The sequence below is a fragment of the Dermacentor silvarum genome, chromosome 5, assembly GCF_013339745.2.
Source record: "Dermacentor silvarum isolate Dsil-2018 chromosome 5, BIME_Dsil_1.4, whole genome shotgun sequence".
NCBI classification, from domain to species: domain Eukaryota; kingdom Metazoa; phylum Arthropoda; class Arachnida; order Ixodida; family Ixodidae; genus Dermacentor; species Dermacentor silvarum.
In genome coordinates this window covers 62,444,934-62,470,261 of record NC_051158.1, presented here as the reverse complement: position 1 = coordinate 62,470,261, position 25,328 = coordinate 62,444,934, and the positions used below count along the sequence as shown (strand labels likewise).

Here is a 25,328-nt window from a genome sequence, read left to right as displayed (position 1 = left end):
GCTCTATGATTGAATATTTGAGCTCGGCGGATGATATAAGTCGGCTGGCATAGGCTATAACGCGATCACGTCCGCGCTGGCGCTGTACTAACACTTCTCCTATGCCGTGACCACTGGCATCAGTTCGAGCTTCCGTTGAGCCAGACGGGTCAAAGTGGGCCAGGCGTGGTAAGGAGAGTAGTGAACTGCGAAAAAGATGCGGCGTGGTCAGGACCCCAAGAAAACGGGACGTCTTTCTTCAAGAGCTCGGTAAGGGGACGTGTAATGGTAGCAAAATCCTTTACAGAGCGTCGGAAATAAGAGCACAGCCCTACGAAACTGTGAACGTCCTTGGTAGACTTCGGAACAGTAAAGTTCGTTACGGTGCGAATTTTGTTCGGATCAGGTCGCACGCGACTGGCATCCACGAGGTGTCCAAGGACGGTGATTTGGCGGTGAGCGAAGATACCTTTTGAGGAGTTCAACTGGAGACCGGCCCGACGGAACACGTCAAGAATCGCTGAATGACGGTGTAGATGTGTGTCGAATGTGGGCGAATAAAGGATGACGTCATCCAAATAGCCCAAACAGGTGGACCACTTGAACCCCTGAAGCAAAGGGTCCATCCATCATTCGTTCGAAGGTGGCGGGTGCGTTACAGAGACCGAACGGCATCACCTTGAACTGATAAAGACCGTCAGCGGTAACAAATGCAGTCTTCTGTCAGTCCATGTCATCATGGGATAGCTGCAAGCAGCCGGACCATAAGTCGATAGACGAAAAATAGGCGGCACCGTACAGGCCGTCTAGGGCGTCATCAATACGTGGCAAAGGGTAAACGTCCTTTTTTTGGATTTTGTTCAGGTGGCTATAATCTACACAAAGCGCTACGTTCCATTCTTCTTTTTCACAAGAACGACGGGGGAAGCCCAGGGACTCCAGGAAGGCTCGATAATGTGCTTTTCAAGCATCTTTTTTACTTCGTGTTGGATAACAGCTCGTTCCGACGCAGAGACACGATATGGACATCGGTGAATAGGGTTGGCATCGCCAGTATTTATGCGATGGGTCACGACGGACGTTTGACCTAAGGGTCGATTGTCAAAGTAAAAAATGTCGCGATAGCCTTCAAGAACACGGCAGAGGGCTTCAACTTGAGCGGATGTAAGGTCAGAGGAAACCATCTTCTCATTGTTGACGTCACTGCCGTAGGATGACGTTACGGTATGGGCTGAGCTGTAACAATGTGCGACTGGAGATGGCTCGACCTCATCATCCTATAGAGTGCTAATTATAGCCAATGAGGTCCCCTGTGGGAGAACTTGCGTGGTTAGCGCGAAATTGACAAGGGGAAGGCAGGTGCGGTTGCCAGTAATTGTCAGCACAGTGTGCGGCACGGTAACACCATGTGTAAGTATAACAGCCGGAATTGGTGCGACCACATAATAGCAGTCAGGTACAGCTGGTGAGGAAAACAAGTCGATGGGTGTCACAGATTGAGGCGGAAGGCGAATAAGATCCATTCAGTTGAAATGGCTTAGAGGCGGGTCCACAGGGTCGCCAAGAAGAGGCAAGTCAAGGCGAAGTGAGCCGGCTGAACAGTCAAAGAGGGCAGAATGACTGGCGAGGAATTCCAGACCGAGACTGGGTTCGGGGGGGGGGGGGGGGGGGCAATGCTCCATGACGGTGCAGAGAACGACCGTGTCTCTCTCAGCAATGGTGAGTCGGGCATAGCACATGCCAACAATAGCGACAGTCCCTCCGTCGGCGACTCGTACATCTCGGTTCGGGGCAGGCGTCAGAACTTTCTTTAGCCGATGGCGAAGAGCAGCACGCATAATGGACACATGACCCCCGTGTCAATTTATGCGCACACAGGAACATTGTCGACGAGAACGTCCAAAAGATTCTTGTTCGAGGGTAAGGTGAAGCCAGCATTTCGTGCCATTGTCGTAATGTAGCTGCACCTACAGAAGCTGCACTGTCTAGTTTTCCGCTCCGGAGCGCTGAGAGTAGGTCGCATGCTCCGGGGTATGTGGAAAGGTGTCGTGGTTCCAGGGCTTACATTTGGAAATGCCTTGTTTGCTTGAAGTCAGGGGTACAATGAGGACTCGATGGCAACCAAAGGTCAGTGGGGCGCATCGCGTTGGGCGCCCACGGGAACACTACTAATGAAGTTGTGCAGGGTGATATGGGCTGGACAAATTTTGAAGCAAGGGAGTCTCAGAGTAAAATTGATTTTGAAGAACGACTGAGGAAAATGGAAGAAAGTAGATGGGGTGCAAGGGTGTTCAGGTATTTGTACAGGCAAAACATTGACTCACAGTGGAGGAAAAGAACTAAGAAGCTTACCAGCAAATATACGACCGGTATGGCGAGCAACACGGCAACAAAGAACGTCAAACGCAAAGGAGAGAGGCTGAGACAAGGTTATGGGTGGCGGCAATGGAAAAGAAACCTGCTATGACTAACTACCTCAAAGGAAAAAAAGGTAATCAGGAAAGAAACAGTTTATAAACACTCGAAGGGAAGCTACTTACTTTTCGAAGCGAGATCAGGATGCCTTAGAACACGCAGTTATTAAGCGAAGTGCACCAAGGACGAAGCCACATCTGCTTGCTGCGGTAAAGCTAGAGAAATGGTAGAACATGTTTTATTGGAATTTGAAGAAATCTATCCAGCTGCAAGCCTAGGCTCCTCTGACCTCCTTGAAGTCTTTGGGTTCAGGGATAGCACGGGCAAGATAAACATGACAGCTGTACAGATTAGTAAGCGGTGGTCGGAGGTCTAGTGGGAGAAAAGTAGGGAGCCCACAAACAATGGTGACGTACAGAAACAGAGTTCCCAGTAATGGTTCAAAAAGGTTGATGCCTGGAATTCTTTGTATTTGTGTGTTCCACAAAAATAAAGGTAGGCCATTAGGCAAAATAATAACAAGAGCTTGGAGGCGCAACCCACCACCCCGTTTCAAAGGGGACACTCATAGCATCTATCAATCCAGAAGGAGCATGCCATGATGGGGGCGAACGAGATGGACGGCGGGAGGGAGAAGGTGAACGGGAGTAGCGGGGTCGTGTCGCAGGCGTCGCAGGGTTAGATGACGGGTCGGGCATAGAAGGAACGAAGGAAAAGGATGCGCTAGAGGGACGAGGTTGGTGATCATAAGAATAGCGCGTCGGAGAAGTCCAGCGGCTGCGGCAGTGGCGAGCGATATGTCCAATGCGTCGGCCGTTAAAACAGATCGGCTTTTCGTCCACGGTTCGCCATTCGGACAGGTTGTGATGTCCATAAGAGGAGGAAGAAGAGTGGGGTGGGAACGTGCGTAGAGAAAGAGGTTCTGAGCGCACGGAACGAACGGAGTGCAGGCCGACGTTTGACAACTCTTGACGAACGACGGCCTGGATCAAGGAAATCATCACCGGAGAATGATCAGGTGACGGAAATGAAGGAGCTGCCGGTTGTGCTGCTTCAACGTCGCGACGAATAATGCGGGTTAAGTTGTCACTTCGCGAAAGCTGGTAGAAGAGGTCGTCACAGGATTACGTAGCAGCTGTGTTGGGAAGTAGCGTGATCTGCTGGGATACGCCGCGGCTTTTAGTGTGCTCGAGACGGCGGCACTCCTTGAGGATCATATCGATGCTGGTGACGTTTGTAAACACCAGTAAATTGAAGGCGTCGTCAGCAATGCTTTTGAGGACGCGATTAACCTTATCGTCCTCCGACAGGTCCGGGTCAGCCTTGGCACATAGGGCCAAGACGTTGAGAATGTACGACACGTAGGACTCGGTCAATGTCTGTACATGTGTGGCAAGGGCCTTCTTGGCATTGAGTTGGCGACCGAGCGGATTGCCAATAAGGTCGCGGAACTTCTCTTTGAAGAGATCCCAGCTCGAGATCTCCTCCTCGTCAGTCTGTAACCATGCCCGTGGAGCTCCGTCGAGGTAAAAAAGAACGTTTGCAAGCATAATAGTCGGATCCCACCTGTGACTAGTGCTGACATGGTTCGTACAAGCGGAGCCAGTCGGCAACATCAGGACTGCCGACTCCGGTGAAAACACCAGTATCCCGAGGTGGGGAAACGGTGACGTAGGTCGGGGCTGCAGGCGGAGACGTTGGCGTAGCCGAAGTTGCAGTGGCGCCACTGCGACCGCTGCCAAGCTCCATGACGGGTACGGGGAACGTCCGCCGCCACCAAATAATGTTACGTGTAGATGATACCTAAGACTTTTTACAATTTATTTACAGGGAAGCTCACGGAAGCCAAGGTGGCGACGATATATCAAGCGGGAACACTTCGTCTTCCTTCTCCTCAATGCAGCTACACTGTGGCGGCTGTTCCGTATCATTATAATACACGTGCTAACACTGAAGGTCTAACTAGTGAAGTACTAACACGGTGGCGATCCCACGACACGAGTGACGTCTACAGGGTTTGCGCAAAGAAATTGACCAGTGTACTTATCCTCTAGGCTCCTCTGTTGACCCCATGAATTAGAACCCTGCGTTTACTGCAATCATGGCGGCAACAGTTCAGCAGTGGCACAGTGGCACACGTCCCCAGCTCCATGCTATTGACAGGAGCCGATGCTATGGCCTTCGTGGAAGAGGACTGCGTGTGGCCATGTGGCCTTGATATCTTTTGCTGCCCTAATTATACGCAAATCAAACTGCTGTCCTTCCAGTGATTCCGCTCGGTTGTGTTCATTTGCCAGCTAGGTCCTTTGCAATGGGGCGGATTTATGGACTCTCGAGACATTCCTCATAGGTTCATGCGCGGTTTGGGACATTATCCTTCAGCGATCGCTAGAAGAATGCCAGTTCACCCTTATTTCGCCCTGCTTGTAATACCCACGATCACTGGTGCCTGCGCGATGCGGAGCGTGTTTCTAGCACCTGCAGATTACGTTGCACCATCGTCCGTGCGTACCAACCCTGCTTGAGGAGGGGATCTTTCTCGCCATTCCTCTTCATTCTGCAACAACTGAGGACGTCGGGGGCGTTCACCCAGCATATTAGCGTTTGGTTCTCTTGGTTACCGGTCGCTGGCATTTACCAACTTATGCATCCCCCGGATCTAGTCAAATCCTACTCCTTTCTCATGTGTTACGAAACTAGCTGTACATAGCGCCGTTTGGTTAAAAATACTGCTTGGTGGCTCGGCAGTGCTCTATGTCTTGTTTGCAAAAGACGATTGCTTATATCGGGTAATAAACTTTCTTTCCTGGTTCAGCAGCTCAAATTATTTGTAATCCTTGCCGAACGCGCATTTATGCGCAACGGTGACATTTACAGTGCTTCCCAAAATTGCATCAACATGCGTTATTCACTTAGTTACTTTGTACGCGGCACGCGAGCCCGAACCTTCACAAACGTAACAGCATTAGACAATTACAGCGTTGCGTAATATAATAAACGGCTTTAGATATAACCGACAGCAAAAAGACAAGGTCATTATGATAGTGACAAAAGAAAAGATAACAATGCAATCTAAAACAGGCACGGGAATTACAGAAAATATTGACTTCCGTTCCGATGTGCCATATTCTACTACGGGTGTTTTTTTTTTTTTTTTTACCATGAAGAATTTTAAAAAATAATAAAAAGAAACATGTGGCAGATAGCGTAACTATAGTCCTTGAGCTGGAACGTGAAACAGCGGATATTATTCGAGCGAGAAATCTAATTGCAATATCAAATTAAGAATTGTTAACTAATTACTATTTAAATAATTACCTTACGGGAGCAATTAGATTTTACGAGCTGTATCTGGCGAGTTTTCAAGGCGTATTCAATTTGAACGACTTCTAATGATCACACTGGTTTTGAGATATGCGCCGTGAAATGCAGTATTGATCCACCTAGTGGCCGTTTGTTGGCATTGAATCATGAAAGTAACGGGAATGCCAGTGTATTTTGTCGCAAATTTTAGGAATGAAGATCTAGAAACTGCTGTTATCCTCAGAGTTGCTTTCAAGTGGATACGGTCTTGCGAGCACACCGGCTGCAATTCGTAAATAGCAATATATGCTGCAAAGTAAATAAAAATTCATGAATTTTGGGGTATTAGTCGATAATGCATTTTAATTTATCAGGCAGTTATTGTCTGCCTTTTTTGGTTATGCAGCTCAATGACTAGAATTAGGCTAGCCACAGGTGATTTTTCAAAAATCTATACAGTCTAAAAAAGACATTCTGTATCTTAATATATTGTGCCTCAAGTAATTTGTCGGTTAAATATATATCTTGCTTTCCTTTATAGAGCTGGTCATGGATCTAAAGCGAAAGTGTACGTATTGTTCACACCCTTCTAATCTTTATCAATATTTTGTTACGTTCGTATGCCGCAGACAGGAAGACGTCACACATAATTCCACGCCAACTTTCCTAAACGTGGAGCTCGATCAATGTCCATTTCTTAAAAAAAGACAAAAAATTCCGCGTATACTGTGCCGTCTTTTGCCAGTATATTTCGAGCGAAAAAGAAGAACTTTTTGGGCATATAAGGGCAATTTGGATTTCACGAAATGGTGGAAAACCAGGTGCAAAACGAAATCAGCCATAATTAGACCGTCTCGTGCATTCATTGAAAATTTACGTTCTAGCGTTGACTAAACATGTTTTTTTCACTAGAAAACACTTTCGCAAAATACGTTTATGCTATTTAACTCTTAACATCGAGGTAAAAGTACAGAAATTGTATCGTATTTGGGAAATTCCTTACAAAAATCGTCACGGAAGGAAACCTGGAATTAATTTCACAAAACTGCTTTTAAAAGGTATTATCTTCCAAAAATGTATTTTCGCTTCTGTGCTGCGCACAGATTCGAAAATTAAAGCCAGCATCTGGCACAATGGCTATTATGGCCTATGTTTAGGCGTCGGTTAGACACTAAGGTGTTCCATAAAATAATCTCCAGAAAAGGGAATACAAATGAGAATCGTAACTGCCTTTGCTGCGGAAATTTTATTCGAAGTAATATGCGTTATCACCGACGAAAAGAAATGGCTGTGGCTTAGCTCAGCTAACCCTGGATATGCAAAGCTAAAGCTTGGTTAAGACTGGTTCAGTCCTGGTTTCACTTGGTTAACCTGTGATTCATTGTAATAATTATACTTATGTATACATTCATCGTTAACCCAGGTAACGATGAACTTGGCATTCCAGACCCTCTCCAGTGAAGCAACTAGCAGGGCAATATCCGCGGGGTGGTCAGGCGCCGCCTGACCACGACGGCTCAAAGCCTCCCGCTTCCGCGCAACGCTCAGAGAAGGCGACCGCGGCGCTCCTCTTAGCCAGGCGCGCGGCGAGTCACGTGGTAAGGCGGAAACACAGCTGCGGAGAGCGCATGCGCCAAGCCGGCGGCGGCGGAGCTCGGCGCGGCGAGTCACGTGATGTGTTGCTAAGGCAACGGCGCAGCTGCGGTCAAACAAAGGTCAAATTTCTGGCGACGGCGAAACTCGACTCAACTACGTTAGTAAAGCTTTCGTTTTAAACTGTTTCGATTTGAGTCCTCCCATTGCAATACTTTCGCTCGCGCTTCGACATCCCCTCATAACATACTGGCGGGAAATACAAACCAGGGTGGTGCAAATGTGGGGAGAGAGGAATAGCAGCCTTGATCACCAGAAGTTCGTAATAATTTAAATCCTGAGGGCTAGCCTACCAAGGGTAGATCGACACTGTGCACTTCCGTGCTACTGGAAGTATACATATGCAGCTGCCTACGCGTGAAGTGGTAGAGCGGGTCACAATCGCATTCGTGAGCGTGAATTGGGAGGACTGCTTCCACGACAAACGCTGAGTAGCCGTTAAAATATTCAGAAAGACCAATACATTTGGTGAATATTGTTGACAGGCAGCTTAATTGAGCATATTGCTTGTTCTGTGATATGCCTCTAGTATTCTTCCAGCTACTTTGCCTACAGGGCCTTTGAGATGTCACGCCCGAAGAAATCAACACGTACATCTATTTATTATTGGGGCCATTGGGGTACTTAGGGCAATGATATTGATATTTCTTTACTGTGTTTGTTATAGAGTTTATATATAATATAAGAAAAATGTCTTGCAAGGCCCTTTTAACTTCCTCGCAAGTTATAGAAGGAGCCGCTGCTTCCTGTACATCATTACTTCGAATGAAAGTAGCTTGGCTGCTCTGGGGGCAAGACATGACCAGGGGAAAAGCTGCTGGAGAAGATAGAATAACAGTTGATTTAATCAAATATAGAGGAGATATCACGCTTGAAAAGCTTGCTGCTCTCTATATACAATGCCTCAAGACTTCAAATGTCCCAGATAGCTGGAAGAACGCCCACATTATACTAATCCACAAGAAGGGAAACGCTAAAGAATTGAAGAATTATAGACGCATTAGCTTGATTTTAGTATTGTATAATATATTCACAGGCTCGTATCCCAGCCCGGCTTTATTACACAAGCTTTATCCCGACACTTATGCCAGTAGTTCTTGCAGGCACTGCAATGACTTCGCTAGCTTAGACCATATGCTCTGGCGTTGCCCCTCGTTACGAGGCACGGAACAAATAAATGAGGACAAGTGGCTCTCCGCTATCAAGAGCCCCGATGCCGGGGCGCAACTATGGGCTGTCCAGAGGGCCCACGATGCGGCGGTCGGGCATGGCCTGACTGTCCCAACGTGGGAGCGGCCCGCTGCGCGCTGAGTCGCGTACCTCAGGACGTTCATTAAAGTTTTCCTTCCATCCATCCAACCAAGATAATTTCCAATAAAATCAGGGCAACACTTGACTCCAGTCAACCAAGAGAACAGGCTGACTTCAGGAAGGGATATTCTACAATAGATCATATCCACGTCATAAATCAAGTAATCGAGAAATTTGCGGAGTACAATCAACCTCTCGCTATGGCTTTGACAGATTATGAAAAGGCATATGATTAAGTAGAGATACCAGCAGTCACAGAGGCATTGCGTAATCAAGGAGTACAGGAGGCATACGTGAATATCGTGGCAAATATCTACGAGGATTGCACAGCAACCTTGGTTCTCCACAAGAAAAGTACAAAGATACCTAACAAGAAAGGGGTCAGGCAAGGAGACACAATCTCTCCAATGCTATTCACTGCATGATTAGAAGAAGTGTTCAAACTCTTAGACTGGGAAGACTTAGGAGTGATGATCGACGGCGAATATCTGAGCAACCTTCGGTTTGCAGATGACATTGTCCCATTCAGCAACAATGGGGTTGACTTACAGCAAATTATTCAGGACCTTAACCGAGAAAGTGTACGAGTGTGGTTGAAGATTAACATGACGAAGACAAAGATAATGGTCAATAGCCTGGCAAGGGAACAGGAAATCAGGATCGCCAGTCAGCCTCTAGAGTCTGTAAAGGAGTACGTTTATCTAGGTCAATTACTCACAGGGAATCCTGATCACGAGAAAGAATTTTACAGAAGAATAAAATTGGGTTGGAGTGCATACGGCAGGCATTGCCAAATCCTGACTGAGAGCTTGCCACTGTCATTGAAAAGAAAAGTGTACAGTCAATGTACTCTATCGGTGCTAACACATGGTGCAGAAACGGAGGTTAACAAAGAGCCCCGAGAACAACTTAAGGACCGCACAAATAACGATGGAACGAAAAACTTCAGGCCTAACGTTATGATACAGGAAGAGAATGGTGTGTATCAGAGAGCAAACGAGGATAGCCGATATTCTAGCTGACATTAGGAGGAAAAAACGGAGCTGGGCAGGCCTTGTAATGCGTTGGATAGATAACCGGTGGACCGTTGGAGTTACAAAATGGATACCAAGAGAAGGGAAGCGCAGTCGAGGACGGCAGAATACTAGGTGGGATGATGAAGTTAGGAAATTTGCAGGCAGAATTTGGAATCAGCTAGCGCAAGACAGAGGTAATTGGAGATCGCAGGGAGAGGCCTTCGCCCTGCAGTGGACATAAATTATAGGCTGGTGGGGACGATGATGATGATACGACAAATACATGTAAAAAGTCGAGGGCCTGTGAGGCACACACAGCGCAGTCACCAGGAGGAGCCCCGTCATAGCAGCTCAATTTTCGGCCACACGTACTAGAGGGTGGATACCTTGCGAGGAGGTGCCATAACTTCTACCGAACAGTAAGCACAGGTGCCGTGACTACACGGCGCACATGTCACATCCCTTGACCCGTGGCATGATACAATGCTGTTGATGAACATAATAATTCATTTGCATCCCCTGTGCATCGAGGTGGTGACAGTCACCTACCGCTACGTATCGTATTGCACGTATCGACGCTACGCGGCGCGCATGTCAAGTTGTGACAAAAATCACGATATGATGCTAATGGTGATGATGATTTATTGGCATGTCCTTTGAAACGGGTCGGTGACAAGTAGTCACCCAGCTTGCTTGATTTATTCAGGTATGTATTACATGTTTCAACATCGGAACTGTTCTTGGTCGACGCTTGCGATCTGTCCGGCGTTACGCAGGTTGCGTGACCAGGAGAGGATGATATCCGCGCTGGGCGCGAGGTGGAGAGGCGATAAGTGAAGGTATTCCTGTGCGGCACGCCCTTTGGGATAACGCGCAACGCGTAGAGCTGCTGCCGACGCCGTCCGCGTTTCCCCGCGTTCGCGCCGGAAGTGCGCGTTGTCCGTGATTAGAGCCGATGCCTCTGGCGGCGGTTTGGTTGGTTTCGGCCAGAGAAGTGGACACTCGTTGAGTAGCATTGGAAGTCGTTGCCTCTTCTCGCTTCGCAACGTTTCAATATATCGTCCTGTTGTAGATCTGTGCTTACTTGTGTTGGCGCAATTGCATCACGAGCAACGCATGCACATGTAACACTCGTAACACTTGGTGTAACTAACACAGCTTCGCTGTTCGACCATCCTCACGCAGTGGAAGAGGTGGTGATTTTTTTCATTCCAGAATTTTTGTATACACTTTCTTAATCTTCTTTTTCTTCCTCAAACCTTCTCTGCCTACCTTGCACTACTGTCTATGTAACTGCTGCATGGTGTTCCAGAAGGTGTAATATTATGCAACTGCAATGCAAAGTGCGCACACGTCGGCGCTACGCGGCGCGCATCTGACATCGCGTGGCAAGTGGCCTGATACAATGTTAATAATGGTGATGGTGATTTATTGGCATCCCCGTTGAAATGGGGCGTTCACAAGTAGCCAGCCTAGGTAGCATGATTTAATAAGCTACACTGTACTTGTTCTTCGTTGTGGCGTTTTGTACGCGCCTCGTTAACATTATTTTCTTCCTCTAACCTTTTTTATCTACCTTCTACCGCTACTTGTGCAAGTGCTACATGGCGTGCCACCTGGTTCAATATTATGCAACTGCAACGCAATGTGCTCCTGTATCGACGCGACGCGGCGCGCCTCTCACACCTCTTTTTCGCACCTGGTTTTCCACCATTTTGTGAAATTCAAGTCACCCTCAAGGGCAAAAAATTTTCAGCTTCAAATATTTGGGAGAAAAGTGTGAAAGTAATGATCCCAGTATTTGGAAACACTGTGGAAATAACCTGTGAAATAAATAAATGTGCAAATAACTTTTCTTTTCTTTGATTTAGGCTTGAAACTACGAGGCTAATAAGTAGGTACGTAAACTTTTACAATCAGCTTTTTGTCATTGCCTTACTTTCCTAAGACTTATATGTTGCTCATCAGTTTATTTCACAATAGTTGAAAGTATGAAACTGTGGCAATGATACGTTCCCAATTTCACTAGGTTACCGACGTACATGAGGAACCTCGGCCGAATTAAAGTTTAGGCAGACTTCTAATAATGTCAAGGCTCTAGTTTGAAAGCTGCGCATAAAAAAGTTCCCCGGCAATTACGATGAAGATACTCCCTCATGCGAAATTTGAGCGATGCGCTATACGTGTTTTCATTTCGCCATATGTTGGCTGGCGCGGAATATCTCTCTTGCTCTGCACGTTGCAGACGAGCGAAGTGTGGCCCGACTGCCTCGCTAATCGGGAGATCGCGACAGGCAGTGCACGGGTGACGCGTGGGCACGATTCAGAGTATATATTTTACTTTTTTTGTCGACGATCGACGATTTGATCGCCGCTGTTGTTGTAAAGTAAGTTGTTTTCCTCGCTGGTCACATGATCGCCCAATAAAGAGTTTGATATTTAACAATTTGAATTCTGCGTGCTTGCACGTCACCACCACGTGGCAATACAGTCGATTATGGTTCGGGCAGAGGCGCTTGTGTCTGATCTAAGTTTCGGGACTCAATTGTAGAGCTACATGCTTCAAGGTAAATTATGTGAATCCTTCAAGAGGAAGCGTTTGATCAATAGCACTATAAGTGTTGAGCAAAGCCGGTGTCAAAAAATTATCTTAATATTGGCAACGCCTATTTGTTTATCCTTGTTACGGGGACCAACTTTCACCAACTAACATTTAAAGTAAGTTATCGCTCAGCGCAACACGCGCCTGCATAATTAAGAATGTACTCGACCGTTATCGTTGTTTCTATCTGTATGTATGTATGATCTCGCTGAACCTTATGTAATCAGATCGCATGCGGGAAGCGAATAGTGTTGAAATTTCGGAAAGGCATAGGAATACCAGCAATTACGTTATAAACTTCGACGAGTCATGTATAAAGGCCCGTGCGCTTGACCCGCAGATCAGATTTTCGGCGATCGCTGACTTTGCTCGTCGCTATCGTACTCCTTCGAACGTCACTTGCTGGTGCATTCGTCGCCGTTACTACAACGTGATATCTGGTGGAGGTGCTTATGCGTTTATGTGCCGGACGTCCCCGAAAAGCCGTGATTCAAACGCGAATCACGAATACAACGCCAGCGTCACCCGGACCATCGAGTTAGCCGCAGACTAAAAAACCTGCCCTGGATCATGGAATTCTACCCGAGACGACCAGGAAAACTAACGCCAAGTCAGCCACCACGATGACGGATGCGGCATCCACTGCACCCGTCGTCCTGCAGCAGCCAAGGGAGCTACCTATCTTCCCTGTATATTCGTCGAACGATCCAAAAACCTGGCTTGAGACTTTTGAAAGGATCTCCACATCGAACAATTAGAACGCTGAAGAGAAGTTACGCCGTGTGTACTTATTGTATACGTCGTGTATACCGGGAATCCACCCGAACGACATGTGACCTGTATCTCAGAGGCTTCCTACAGAGCTTTACAAGCATCTTGTGTGAAGAGCGAGCTCAAACTCTAGTAAAAGCATGGCTGGAGCTAGCAAACGAGAACGTCGTGATATTCACTGAGGAAGTTACCCCGACGTGTCCGAATAAACGAAGATGCGTCTCCTTCTGATCGTTGTAAAGCAAGAGCGCTTCGACGGTCTGACGCGCATCCCGCCGATGACCATAGCCTAATGTTTGACACAGACGTCTTCGATTAAGATGCTGGAAATGCACACTAGACAATCCAACCGCCGCTTGATGCCACACTGCGCAGAAGTCGACGCACTCTCCTCTAATGACCTGCGGGAACCATCAGGCACGTCGTGCGCGAAGAACTACGGAAGATGTTCCCATCGTCGCAACCTACAGTGGTATAAGTTGCCGACATCGTCCACGAAGAAATTCAGCAGTCACTGAGAGTTCCTGAACCGCCACAGTCCCAGCCGGAAACAATGATTTATGCCACCGTCGCAGGCCGTCAGGTCCACTCTACGCGCTAGCGTCAAAGTCACATGACGCCGCAATTCCGTTGCCAGACACCGCCAGCCCACCCGCCCGTCTGCCCGAGGAAAACGGACATTTGGCGCGCCCCTGACAGCCGCCCGCTGTGCTATGACTTCGGAGAAGCGGGCCATGTCTGCGCAGATGCCCACACCGTCAGATGGCACTACGAGGATTCATCGTGAACGCGCCATGCCTACGACAGGGGTAACGACCACGGGACATCGCCCACTACCCGGCATCAACTGAGTGGAGACCGCGACGATCTCCCCGTTCACAGTCGCCTGGCCACTACCTTTGTCTGCAGCGACGACCGTTCACTAGCCTAACCCTTGGCTGGTCAGTTAGCCCATATCCAGAAAACTAAAGAGAGCAATCGAGGGACGTGCAGTTCCCCTTAGTCTAACTGCCGAATATCGTTTGCCACCGACGACAACGCGTCAAGGCCCAACTCGACGATGAAGCAATGACAAGCCACCATCCAAAAAAGCTTATAAGCCTACGTCGTCTAAAGAAGACCTGACTACGAGACATAACAACAGCGGGATAATGCGACACAGCCGTGACCCGATGCCACGATCTAACTGTAATGCAAAGCGAAGAAACATCGACCTCGATGTGCTTCTCGATAGCCAAGAAATCACAGCTCTATAGACAATCGAGCGGACTATTCCGTCTTCAGTGGAGCATTCGCTGCCAGGTTGAAGAAAGTGAAGGCAGCTTGGGACGGTCCTCAAATCCGGACAGCTGGGGCGGTATTCTGTAAGAGTCTACCTAGTGGACTCTCCATTTCGGCTGTCGCGGACTGGGTGCTGCTTGACGTGCAGGAATGTGCCAGCCAGTCTTCTTCCTGCACGTCAAGCAGCAGCCAATCAGCTACAGCCGAAATCAACAGTCCACTAGGTAGACTCTTACAGAATATTCCCCCTGGAGCACCCCGGATAATGGCGGCTAGAATCTGAACGGCAAGAATTACCGTCCATAACCAGACCTACCCTACGACCTCCGTTATTCTTCAACGGTGTTCTCAGGAAGTAATGATCGGCCTTGCCTTTCTGAGCCAACACACCACAATCAACCTGAAGTTCAAGTGGATAAGGCTATCCGAAGACAACGCGACCGCTGGAGGGGTTTCTGGGCTACTATGCCTTGGGTGTGCTCGAAGATCAAGTCAGCATCCTGCCTCACTCGAGCATCATCATTTCCGTCGGTGCCGAAACACCCGCAGACGTAGAAGGTGTCGTCCAGGGCGACCAACATCTACTACTCGGCCATGAAATTGGCATCGTAAAAAGAATTGCTCTACTGCACGGATGAAAATTGAAAGGGCTGCTAACAAAATTTCAGCCAGCAGTAAATACACCTCTCCAAGGCAACGCCGATCGCATACATCGAGAAAATTGCAGGAACCAGCAATGCGTTTTTCTTCTCTGATTCTATCACATCTACATCGACAACGATAGTTCAAGAACCAGCCTTCGACCTAAGTCCAACTCTCCTCAAGAGTAAGCATCAACAGGTGAAAAATATTCTCCGGTGATAGAAATGCTGCTTTTCGACATCAAGGATTCGCCGAACACCAGTTGATAAGCATCGCATAATAACCAAAGAAAGCGCTCGGGCACCCCGTCAGAGCCAGTACCGAACTCCAACGTGAGAACAAGAAGCCATAAAGCAACATGTCGATGAAATGTTACCTGACAAAATCATCCAGCCTTCGAAGAGTCCTTGGGCTTCTCTTGTAGTCTTGGTGAAGAAAAAGATCACGGGCTTGCGCGGCACACGCAGCACAGTCACAGCGTAAGCTGGTTGAGCGGCGCAAGAGTAGCTCCAATTTCGGCACCACGCACAACAAGGTCTTCGCGGCAAAGTGTATTCGCCTCGGTTTTGACGAGAACGATCTGAACTGTCCGCGCGGCGTCGACGGCGAGCTGCGGCTTGTAAAGCTCTCTGCACAGCAGTCTGCTGAGCTCGATGATGCCTGGTTGTGGCCGCGCACGCAGCTCTAGGATTCGCTTCTTCAGCAGCGGTTCGTACCTTGCGAGGAGACGCCATAACGTGTACCGAAGAGGTACCCAAAATACGTGGCGCACATCTAACATCGGGATAGCGTCGATTGCGCGCCTCGTCTGAATCGCATCTCGTCACACGCGGCGGTTGTAGGCACGTTAACTAGATGGCGCCACCATACTGGCGGAGGCTCGGGTCGTCTGCGCCTGCGCGCCTGTATAAAGGGAATTTTCCTTCTGCCTGATAGCAAGCGCTTGCGTGGCTCAGTGGTAAAGTATCCGACTCCCACGCAGCGGGCCTGGGCTCGATCCCGGCGGAGCGCGGGTACTTTTTTCGCATTTCCGGCGATATCGCTTACGCCGCCAAACGCCGGCGGCGGCATCATCGCGGCCAGAAACGGCCATTGGAATGAGCCTATAACAGCTTACGCTGAAAAAAGATGGAACTCTGTGGTTCCACGTTGGTTATCGTCAGCCGAAGAAGATGCCAAAGAAGGACGTATGCCCCTTCCACGGATACGGTACGCATTAGACCGGCTCTACAAGGCTAAGAACTTGTGGTCGATGGATTTGAAGACTGGCTACTGGCAAATAGATGCTGAGGAGAGGAAACATGGGAAGACCGCCTTCATCACACCGGATGATCTCCACGAGTTCAAGGTCACCTCATTCGTGCTGTGCTTGGTCCTGGCAACGTTTCAGGTGTGAAGGGCATGGTGTTAGCAGGGTTGAAATGGCAGACCTGTCTCGTCTACTTAGATGGTCTTCGCTGGGAATTTGGACGATCACCTTAGACCGCTAGGAACAGTACTAGAGGCCATCGAATCATCAGGGCTCACTCTGAAGATGGAACAGTGCTGCTTTGCGTACGATGATCTTCTGCGCCTGGGCCATATTATCAGCACATCTAGAGTCTGGCCTGATACAAAGAAGACATCTACCATCTTATACTTCCCACAGCTCACCAACAAAAAGGAATTGCTCATACTCTTTGTTCTGTGGGCCTATTACAGGCGCTTCGTCATGAACTTTCTTAGGATCGCCGAGACGTTCACCCATCTCCCTAAATCAGACGTCGAGTTCAAGTGGCAAGCGCCGCAAACCGAAGCATTTGAAGAGCTTAAACAACGCCTGCAGTAACCATCATTACCTGCCCACTTCGACGAAATGCACATAAGGAAATGCACACTGACGCAAGTAGCGTAGGCATGGGTGCTGTTCTAGTCCATAGAAAAGACAGGCTTGAAAGGGTGATTGATTATGCCAGCTGCTCGCTACAGAAAGCGGAAGGCAATTATTCTACAAAAGAAAAATCATGGGTTGCCTTCATTTGGCTGCGAAAAACAATTACCGCGTATGCTTATAACTTTCTTCGAATGTGAAGGCGAAAGCCTAGCTGGAAATTCTGTTGATCTGCTGTTGAACTTTCTGTCGTACTTTCTGCTGATCTGGTGCTGAACTTGGCTTTTCGATCTGCTCTAGCCTATTCACCGTGTCGTACTTTCTCGGCCTTCCCCGACCTAAGACTAGGGCTTGGTGCGTCGTCACCCACGGCGATATGGAATGAAGCTCTGAGCCGTGCTGCCCCCGTTTCCGCAACGTTCTACGGGCGTCCCCGCTGACATTTCTCTCCTCCCCAGCGTCGCCACGGCGCTTGTCCTCAACGCCCCTACTGCGCTACTGCTGACATTTTCCTCCCGTTCCCCAGCGCTGCCGTTGCCTTTTCCCTCAACGACCTCCGGCGCCGCCGCCGACATTTCCCTCCTCTCCAACGCAGCTGTAGCGCTTTCTCTTAACTTTCAGACAGCGCTCCATCGCGCTTTCTCAGAACCCTCCTCCGGGGCTGCTGTTTCCCTTTGCCGGCGCACTCTGTTTTTCTGTACCTCACAACGCGATCTTAAAGCATAAAGATCTAAGGCTTTCACTTTAAATTTCGACCATACATGTGCGATAGGTCCTTTAAAGTCATGAGCGACCATCACGCATTGTGTTGGCGGGTAAATGAAATGGTCTGTTCAGGGTGCCTAGCACGGTTGAGCGTGAGAGCAAGAATTTGACGTCACTATGGTCTACAAGTCTGGAAGAAAACACTTTCATGCCGAATGCCTGTTTTGCACCCCTATCGACCCGCCGGCGCAAGACGACCAAAACGAGGACACCTTCCTGGGGACCATAAGCGCCAACGACTTCGCCGAACAGCGCCGAACAGGAACTAAATAGTCTTGCTGAGTACTCCGAAGTCAAGACCGAGTTATTCCGGAGAGTGTTTACGCGTGGACTGTCGTCGTTTTCGCTACACAACCACGTGCTCTTAAACAACTTCTCCCCTATCCGCGAAAGCTGTCTTGGCATTGTGCCTGCAGCATTGCGGCCAGAAGTCCTGCATGCCCTCAATGATAATCAGACAGCCGGGCACCTAGGTCTTGCACTGACGCTGACAAGGATAAAGGAGAAATGCTATTGGCTGCGACTGAGTGCCGACGTCACCCGTTACGTCAGGAGATGCCGATACTGTCATCGACGCAGGACGCCACCAACGAGGCCAGCAGGATCGCTACAGCCAATCGAGCCTTCTTGTCCACCATTCCAACAAATAGGAATAGACTTATCGGGGCACTTCCCGTCGTCAACATCCAGGAATAAGTGGATGATCGTGGCAACCGACTACCTTACCCGCTACGCCGAAACGAAATCCCTGCTGAAAGGCAGTGCAGGCGAAGTGGCAAAATTTCTCGTCGATAATATCCTGCCACGATACGGTTGCCCGGAAGTGTTCTTCACTGGCTGATGAACGGCTTGTACAGTGCAGCTTACCCAACCGATTCTGCTACACAGCCAAACAAGCCAGAAGAGGACAACTACCCACCACCCGCAGACGAATGGTCTTGCGGAGAAGCTGAACAAGACCCTGGCCGACATGTTGGCAATGTACCTCGCCAGTCGAACACAAAACGTGGGGGGGGGGGGGGGCGTCTTTCCATATGTAACCTTCGCTTACAACCCGGTGGTGCAAGCAACAATGCACTTGGCGCCGTTAAAGCTGGTTTATGGAAGTAACACGGCGACGACGCTCGACGCCATGCTACCATACGTCACCGACGAAGAGAACCTAGAGAACCTCGACAGCTCGCCCGCCGGCGCATCAAGAACCAGCAAAGGACGGGCCGCTGGCACTAGAATCTTCGACGATACTACGTAAGTACCAGCCCGGGAACCGTGTTTGGGTTTGGATCCCAATATGCCAACGCCGACTTAGTCGTCGGCATATTTTGGCACATTTGCAACCCTACTTCGGAACTTACAAGATCATCCGATGTTGTGGCACACCTAACTGTGAGGTCATGCCAGACGGCATTACGCAATCATATCCGCGCCGATCGTGGCCTGAAGTTGTCCATGTTGTGCGACTTAAGCAGTTCTACCAGCGCTAACGTATTCTGGGACTTTGTTGCTTTGTTATTTTTGTTTACTACGTGCGCTTTAAATTTTTTTTGTTTCTAGCATTAAGACGATGCTTTTTAAGAGGAGGGCATTTACACGTGTACTTGATTATCGCTTTCGCGGATACCACATTTCACCCGCTTACAGGTTAAAGCTACCGCTCAGTGCAAGACGCGCCTGCATGATTAGGAACTGATTAGGGAAAAATATTAGGTTTGCCGTCAGGACCCGCATGTTTCCTTTTAGCGTTAAAGCGTAAAACTCCCATCCGCATTGAATACGTTATTAATATGTTAGGTCGGAATAATGTTCATCAAATGTGGAAGGAGACCAAGGTACAGTGGCTAGAATGGGGAAGTGTGACGAGCTGCACGCAGCGCCTACGGGGCACATTGAAGCCGCCGATAGGGAACCGCGAGGGCGCGCGCGCTGTCGTTGACACATCGCCCGATACTAGTCGCGCCGGCTATGCTGCTTCAGTGACGCCGCCCGCCCTGACCGGGGGAAAGTTACGTTCGTTTCTTTTTGTGCTGCAGCAAGTCTATATGTGTACTAATGGTGCGAAAACATTGTTTTGTGTCTGGATGCTACTATCGTACTGCTGCCCAATTTTTGCTCACCGTCAACTGTCTTAGTTTCTACGATTTGGTCAAAGCTCCGAGCAGTGGCAACTGTGAAGGGGGCGATGTGACACTTTTCCTCAACATTAAGGATGCAGACCATGAACTGGACGCACTGCTGGATAGTAGTAAGGTTGAAGAAGCTTCTCACATGATAAAGAAGTCCACAATGCTTTATTTACACAGTCTATAGCACAGAAGCACACGGACGGTGAAAGCAACAGACGGAACACAGCGCTAACAACTGAGTGTTTATTGGACGAGAGCAGATATATCTATATCACCACACAAAAGGAATGTACAAGGAAGTCACACAAACAAATCAACCTATCAAGTTCAACTGACACAGGCGCCTATCAGGCGACAAACACTCAGTTCTTAGCGCTGTGTCCCGTCTGTTTGTTTCACCATCCGTGTGCTTCTGCGCTACTGTGTATAATGTCATACCAACCAGCCCACCAGTCTGTCGTTTTGAATCCGCAATGCTACCCGACCATGAATACCTTGAAAAGGCGAACGACTGGCGGCTAGCTAGTCTTCTGCATGACAGGGTAAATACCCTGTAGTCTGTGTGCAAGAATTATTTCGACGAGCTTCTTGTTGCCACCGGCAAAGCCATCGAACAGGTGGCGATGTTCACCAAGTTCGGCGTCAATGGGGGCCTCATTCACCCTTCGGAGAGGCTGTTCTCATTTGTATAGAGTGCCCTTGAAACCACTGTTTTTGATATGTGGTTCAGTTACAACGAGCTGCACAGTGACAGCTTGGAAGAGCTTGTCTACTGTCTGCGCCAAAACGACGTCATATTGAACTGTGCACCCCATGGCCCCAGCCTTACCAACCAAGTTACAAAATTATTTTTGGTCATCCGTTTTCCCTTCTACACGAAGGCACTCAACAAAGAGAGAGTCTTCCCGTGAAAAGAAGAAGCACCTGAAGCTCAGTCGCGTCACTTAGCAGAGAATAACATAAGGCTGAGAACGGAGAACGTTCTGTTTGAACTGTTTGTCAACAATTTAAAACATTTTTTTTCTCGTGAGAAAAAAAAAACCAGCTCAGGTGCGTCGCGTAGCAAAAAATAATCGATGACGGAGAATGGTTTGTTTTAAACGGATTGTGAACCACTCTTCAAATATTAGTTGTTTGCGTAAACAGTGCGTCAAAAAATGAAATGTTTGCTTCCGAGTTACTACTAGGAATTTTCTTGCTTTGGGTTCGATAAGGTGTCCGCCGGAGTAAATCGTCTAAACCAAGCTACATGCTACCATCGACGCGTGCTCAATCGTATTATTACCTAGGCGTCTTTCAGTTACGAAAGGGCTAGCATAGCCACTCTATCGCCATTTGCGCCATGCACGAGCGAGAATATATATTACGAAGCTTTCTTTTATGTTATTGCATATTCGGCTGCGCGCGCGGACGATCGCTTTCCACGCAGCGCCCTTGCACTGCGGCTGCTAGCCGCCGTCGTGGCCGACGTGGAAGCGTGTGTCAGGGCCACCTGGCAGTTTTCTCCCAAAGGGGCACGCGCGAGCCGGCGCGTTCAACACACTACCCCATTTGAGCCACTGTAACCAAGGTCACTAGACAAAACTGAGTGAAAATACGTATTAAAAGAACATAAACTCAATTAGGGTCGTTAACAGTGACGCCATCGATAAAAAACAAAGCACTTCAAAAGTGACCAGGTAAAGAATGTTCCAGAAATTTACAAAGGTTCTGTTTATTGGTTGAGGTAACGGTACAGAAAAAAATAAGTTTTTCGCGCAACTAGTTTATTGACGAGTTCGGTCCTTCAAGCTGAAACATGCGGCACCATCACTTTCATGGAACGTTTCAACGTTTGCGAACGTGATGCTCCAACTGCAGAATTTCAGGCTTAGTCACTAGGAAAGACAATTTTTCGTTTTTCTCTTGATGGGTGCAAAACATTGCATGCATGGTTTAACATTATTGTTACAAGCGTGAGAATCTTTATGATTTTGGTATGTTGGTATTTTGCATTTTCGTATTTTGGTGTGATATTGGCATGTTCAACGAAATGTTGTAGGACACGGAGTATTAGACGGCGGAGGAGGAAGAGATTCACCTGGCGATAGTGCAACATCGGCTGGCTCTAAAGACCGTCGGTTACGTCTTGCCGTAATAAACCCTCTCTTCACTCAAAGTAACCCGTAACAATAATATTGAAGTGAGGAATCATGTCATTCGCAGCACCAGCGATGCAGAGAGCATTAGGAGTGTCAAAACAATCTGGTTGGAAGTCAGTAAGAGAACTTGGCCACGTATAACTATAGTCGGGAAACGCCGAAAATTCAAAGCATGCCTTATAAACAGGATAAGGACGGAGGCAGAAGCAGCCCTATGACCAGGTATACAGCCCAATATTTTGCAATTAAAGCCAGTCTCGACAAGATTATAGGTTAGAAACCCAAGGTAAAAAAGTGCAGGCAGCCGCGTGTTACACTGAACAATTTCGGTAAGACCCATATAGAGGACAGGCTAATCAGCTCTGCACAATTGATTCTATTTGGCCTATTTTGCTCCTTTACACGATTTTCCCTTGGTGGTTCTGTTTGCCATGCCTTGTACGTATATATCATTACAAAGCGATGTAACTGTTACTTTCAGTGCCTTCTGTTTTTTCGCCCCTTGTACTCTTCGACACCTGCTATAGCCCAGCCATGGGCTGCAGTATTTGTAAATAAATAAATAAATAAATAAATAAATAAATAAATAAATAAATAAATAAATAAATAAATAAATACAAGAAACAGATAAATAAGAAAAAAAGTACAAAAATACAAATACCAGCATGTGCTTTCTATTCCAGAAAACAATATGCCGAATTCAAGGTGAGCACCAACGGCAGTAAGACAGTTATCAATGTTGACCCCGCAGAACTCCGTAAGAATTTATTTCTATCCAAGCGGTATTCAATCTTCATATTATACTGTGTAATTTAAAAATACTTTTTTCTAGTCCGAACCTTCTGGCTACAAAAGTTATTGTTATCTATTAAGCATAGCTTTCCCCTGCTGACAAGTTAATTACACTAGTACGTACAAATGAGCAACAAATATTTTTTAAATATTTTAAAGAAAATATTGAGGTATAGTTGATACAACAGGGAAACACAATACCACAAGCTCTGCTTCTTTTTTCCTCAGAGTTGGTGTTCAAGCTCCAATAAATGCTCTATTTATAGCTACCCAATTCAAAGAGTTCGCCTACTTTATAGCTTTTGATAAACTAGCCGATACTCGATGCCAGTACATGCCATAGCTAGCACTATATTCGTCTGTATTCAATTTTGAAGTGGTCCAGATCCGCTAAGCTATGTGGTCGCCACAGCCGCCGTTGATAGAGCGACGGAGTAAGCTAACGCATATTCTTCGAAGCTTTGGTGTAATTCTAGTATAATTCTGGACAGTAATCATTCATTGGCAGCGTTAAATTTGATGAAAATTGTAAGATAGTTAATAAGCATGAAAGGACAATGATGTATACGCTGGCTGTTAGCAGATAGTCTGGGAGAATATTAGATCTGCCCATGAATGAGGCTTCTGTCATGCGGTTCAAACACATGCTGAATATTGTAGGGCACGCTAAAAGGCTAACATGGCGATATAGTGGGTCGGAGTGCATAAGGGGATATTTTTGTATGTGGAGACGGCGAAGGGCTAGGAATGCAGCTTGTAAAATAATGCAAACGACGCCACATCTCAAAGTGACAAGCGTTGTCGTGGACAGCCGCAGAACTGCGTGACATCACCGAATCAAAAATACAGTCCAGAGGAGTCGCAATGGATGAAATTTGCACTGCACTGCAGCTATGTCAAAGAGCGCTAGGTGATGAAAACACATACACAGGGGCACATAGCCAGCTCTGTTACCTGATGTGGACGATGCATCGGTCTTTGGCCTGTTGAAGTCCCACTTGTGGCAGAGACCTGTAACCAGATACCCCAACGTGCAAGTTGCCTAGGTTTATAGAAAGCCGCCTAATGACTTGTTGGTCGGTAACATCAAAGAAAGTATAGTCTAGCAGACATGGTTATAATCATTAAGCGTCCGTAAGCATGTTTTGCATAAGATGACTTTCATCACCTCCGAGGCATAACACGGCCGAAAAGGTAGAACTATAAATTTATAAAAGCAGTATTTTGTTAGGATACTGCGTTTAGAACCACTGGTAATGGCGATATACACTTGCAGCTAACAAGAACGTAAATTAAAGTTGAACTTTTTTCGTGCAAACTGCAAGCTAGCAGAACGCATGTAGAAAAATACAATTTACCTAGTGCAATACGTGCAAGGGTGTTGTGAGGGGAGTCGACGCCGCGTTCAACGACACTCATCTCCACTCAATGATTGTGAACCAACGGAACCCCACCGCATTGAAGGTGCGTCGCATCGAGACAACCAGCACGGTTATCGTCGTATTCGACGGACTGAGGGTGCCGAACTTTGTCATGTGCGGCGCGGGCATGCTGCCCTGCGCTCTATCCAGAAGGCAAGTGGATGTGTGCTACTGTTGTTGGGAACAGGGCCACAGGGCCGATGTATGTCCGACCCCGAGTGTGAAGAAGTGCAGGGGAAGCGGAGCAGCGTCCCTCACCGAAGGCCACCAGTGTGAGGCGAGATGCGGCATATGCGGGGGCCCTCACCGAGCGGCTGACCGTAAGTGCGAGCACCGCTTCCAAACGCCATATGTCGTTAGGCAGAGACGCCGAAGACGCCGGCGGAAGAAAACTGCCGCCGTCAAGAAGGGCGCCAACGCGGCACACGAGGTGAGCCAGGCACTGACGTTAGCGCTAAGGAAGAGAAGTTCGTCGAGGGGGCGCTCCCGCTCCAGAGGGCGCTCCCTCTCGCCGAGGCGCTCTCAGTCTAGGGGCCGCTCCAAGTCTAAGGCGCGCATCCCAGGAGGTCCCACCTGGGCCGACAAAGTGAACCATATGAAGCCGACGTGCCAGACGAAGCATGCCGCCGCACAGGCAAGCGAGCGGGCGCACGATCCCAGGATCGCGCAGTTGATGAATGAAAACGCCAGTCTCAAGGACGAAATCCAGAGAATGAATGCCGACTTCGAGGCATTCCGGAACGCTAGCGCCGCCCAAGCGGCCGCGGCAAGGCAACCTTCTGCGGAAGAAGGAGCCACAGCAAGGACGGCCAAGCGCAGAGCCACCTCCTCCCAGGGTACGGCTGAGTACGTGAGCACGGCGGAGGCTGACATGCAGAGGTCCTTGGACCGCATGCAGAAATCTTTTACCTAGCTGGTACAGAGAAACCAAACCCTTCTACTCAGAGTACAACTGCTCGAGAACGAGCTTGCCGAGCGCTGTCACGTACACTACGGCGACGCCACCAGGCCGGTGGCGATGTCCAGTGAAATGCTAGAAGACAACCAGCAGTCATGGGCTGACGAGCAAGATGGCGTCCCAGCTCACCTCCGGTCCAACAAGCCCAACCATGGCGAGACCGGATAGTAAGCTCATCGTGTGGCAGTGGAACTGCGCCAGTTTCCGGAGTAGCCTAAACTGGTGCAGTTCATCAAGACCCGGGAGCCGCAAGAGAGGCCCCACGTCATTTTGCTACAGGAAACG

At 48.3% G+C, this 25,328-nt stretch overlaps 1 protein-coding gene across 3 annotated transcripts in view; it reads left to right on the top strand.

Moving 5' to 3' along the window:
• The window catches only part of LOC125945648 (uncharacterized), a 126,777-nt gene that overhangs the window by 63,131 nt on the left and 38,318 nt on the right, over positions 1–25,328 (top strand). For 2 of the 3 annotated variants that reach the window (XR_007467129.1, XM_049667855.1), the window contains 3 exons: positions 6,239–6,265; positions 11,549–11,575; positions 22,556–22,629. Coding sequence is in view for 1 of the 3 variants with exons in the window: in XM_049667855.1 (XP_049523812.1) it covers positions 6,239–6,265; positions 11,549–11,575; positions 22,556–22,629 (128 nt within the window). In the remaining 2 variants the exon portion in view is untranslated. The remainder of the gene's footprint in view (positions 1–6,238; positions 6,266–11,548; positions 11,576–22,555; positions 22,630–25,328) is intronic. The other variant, XR_007467128.1, reaches the window with a different exon arrangement.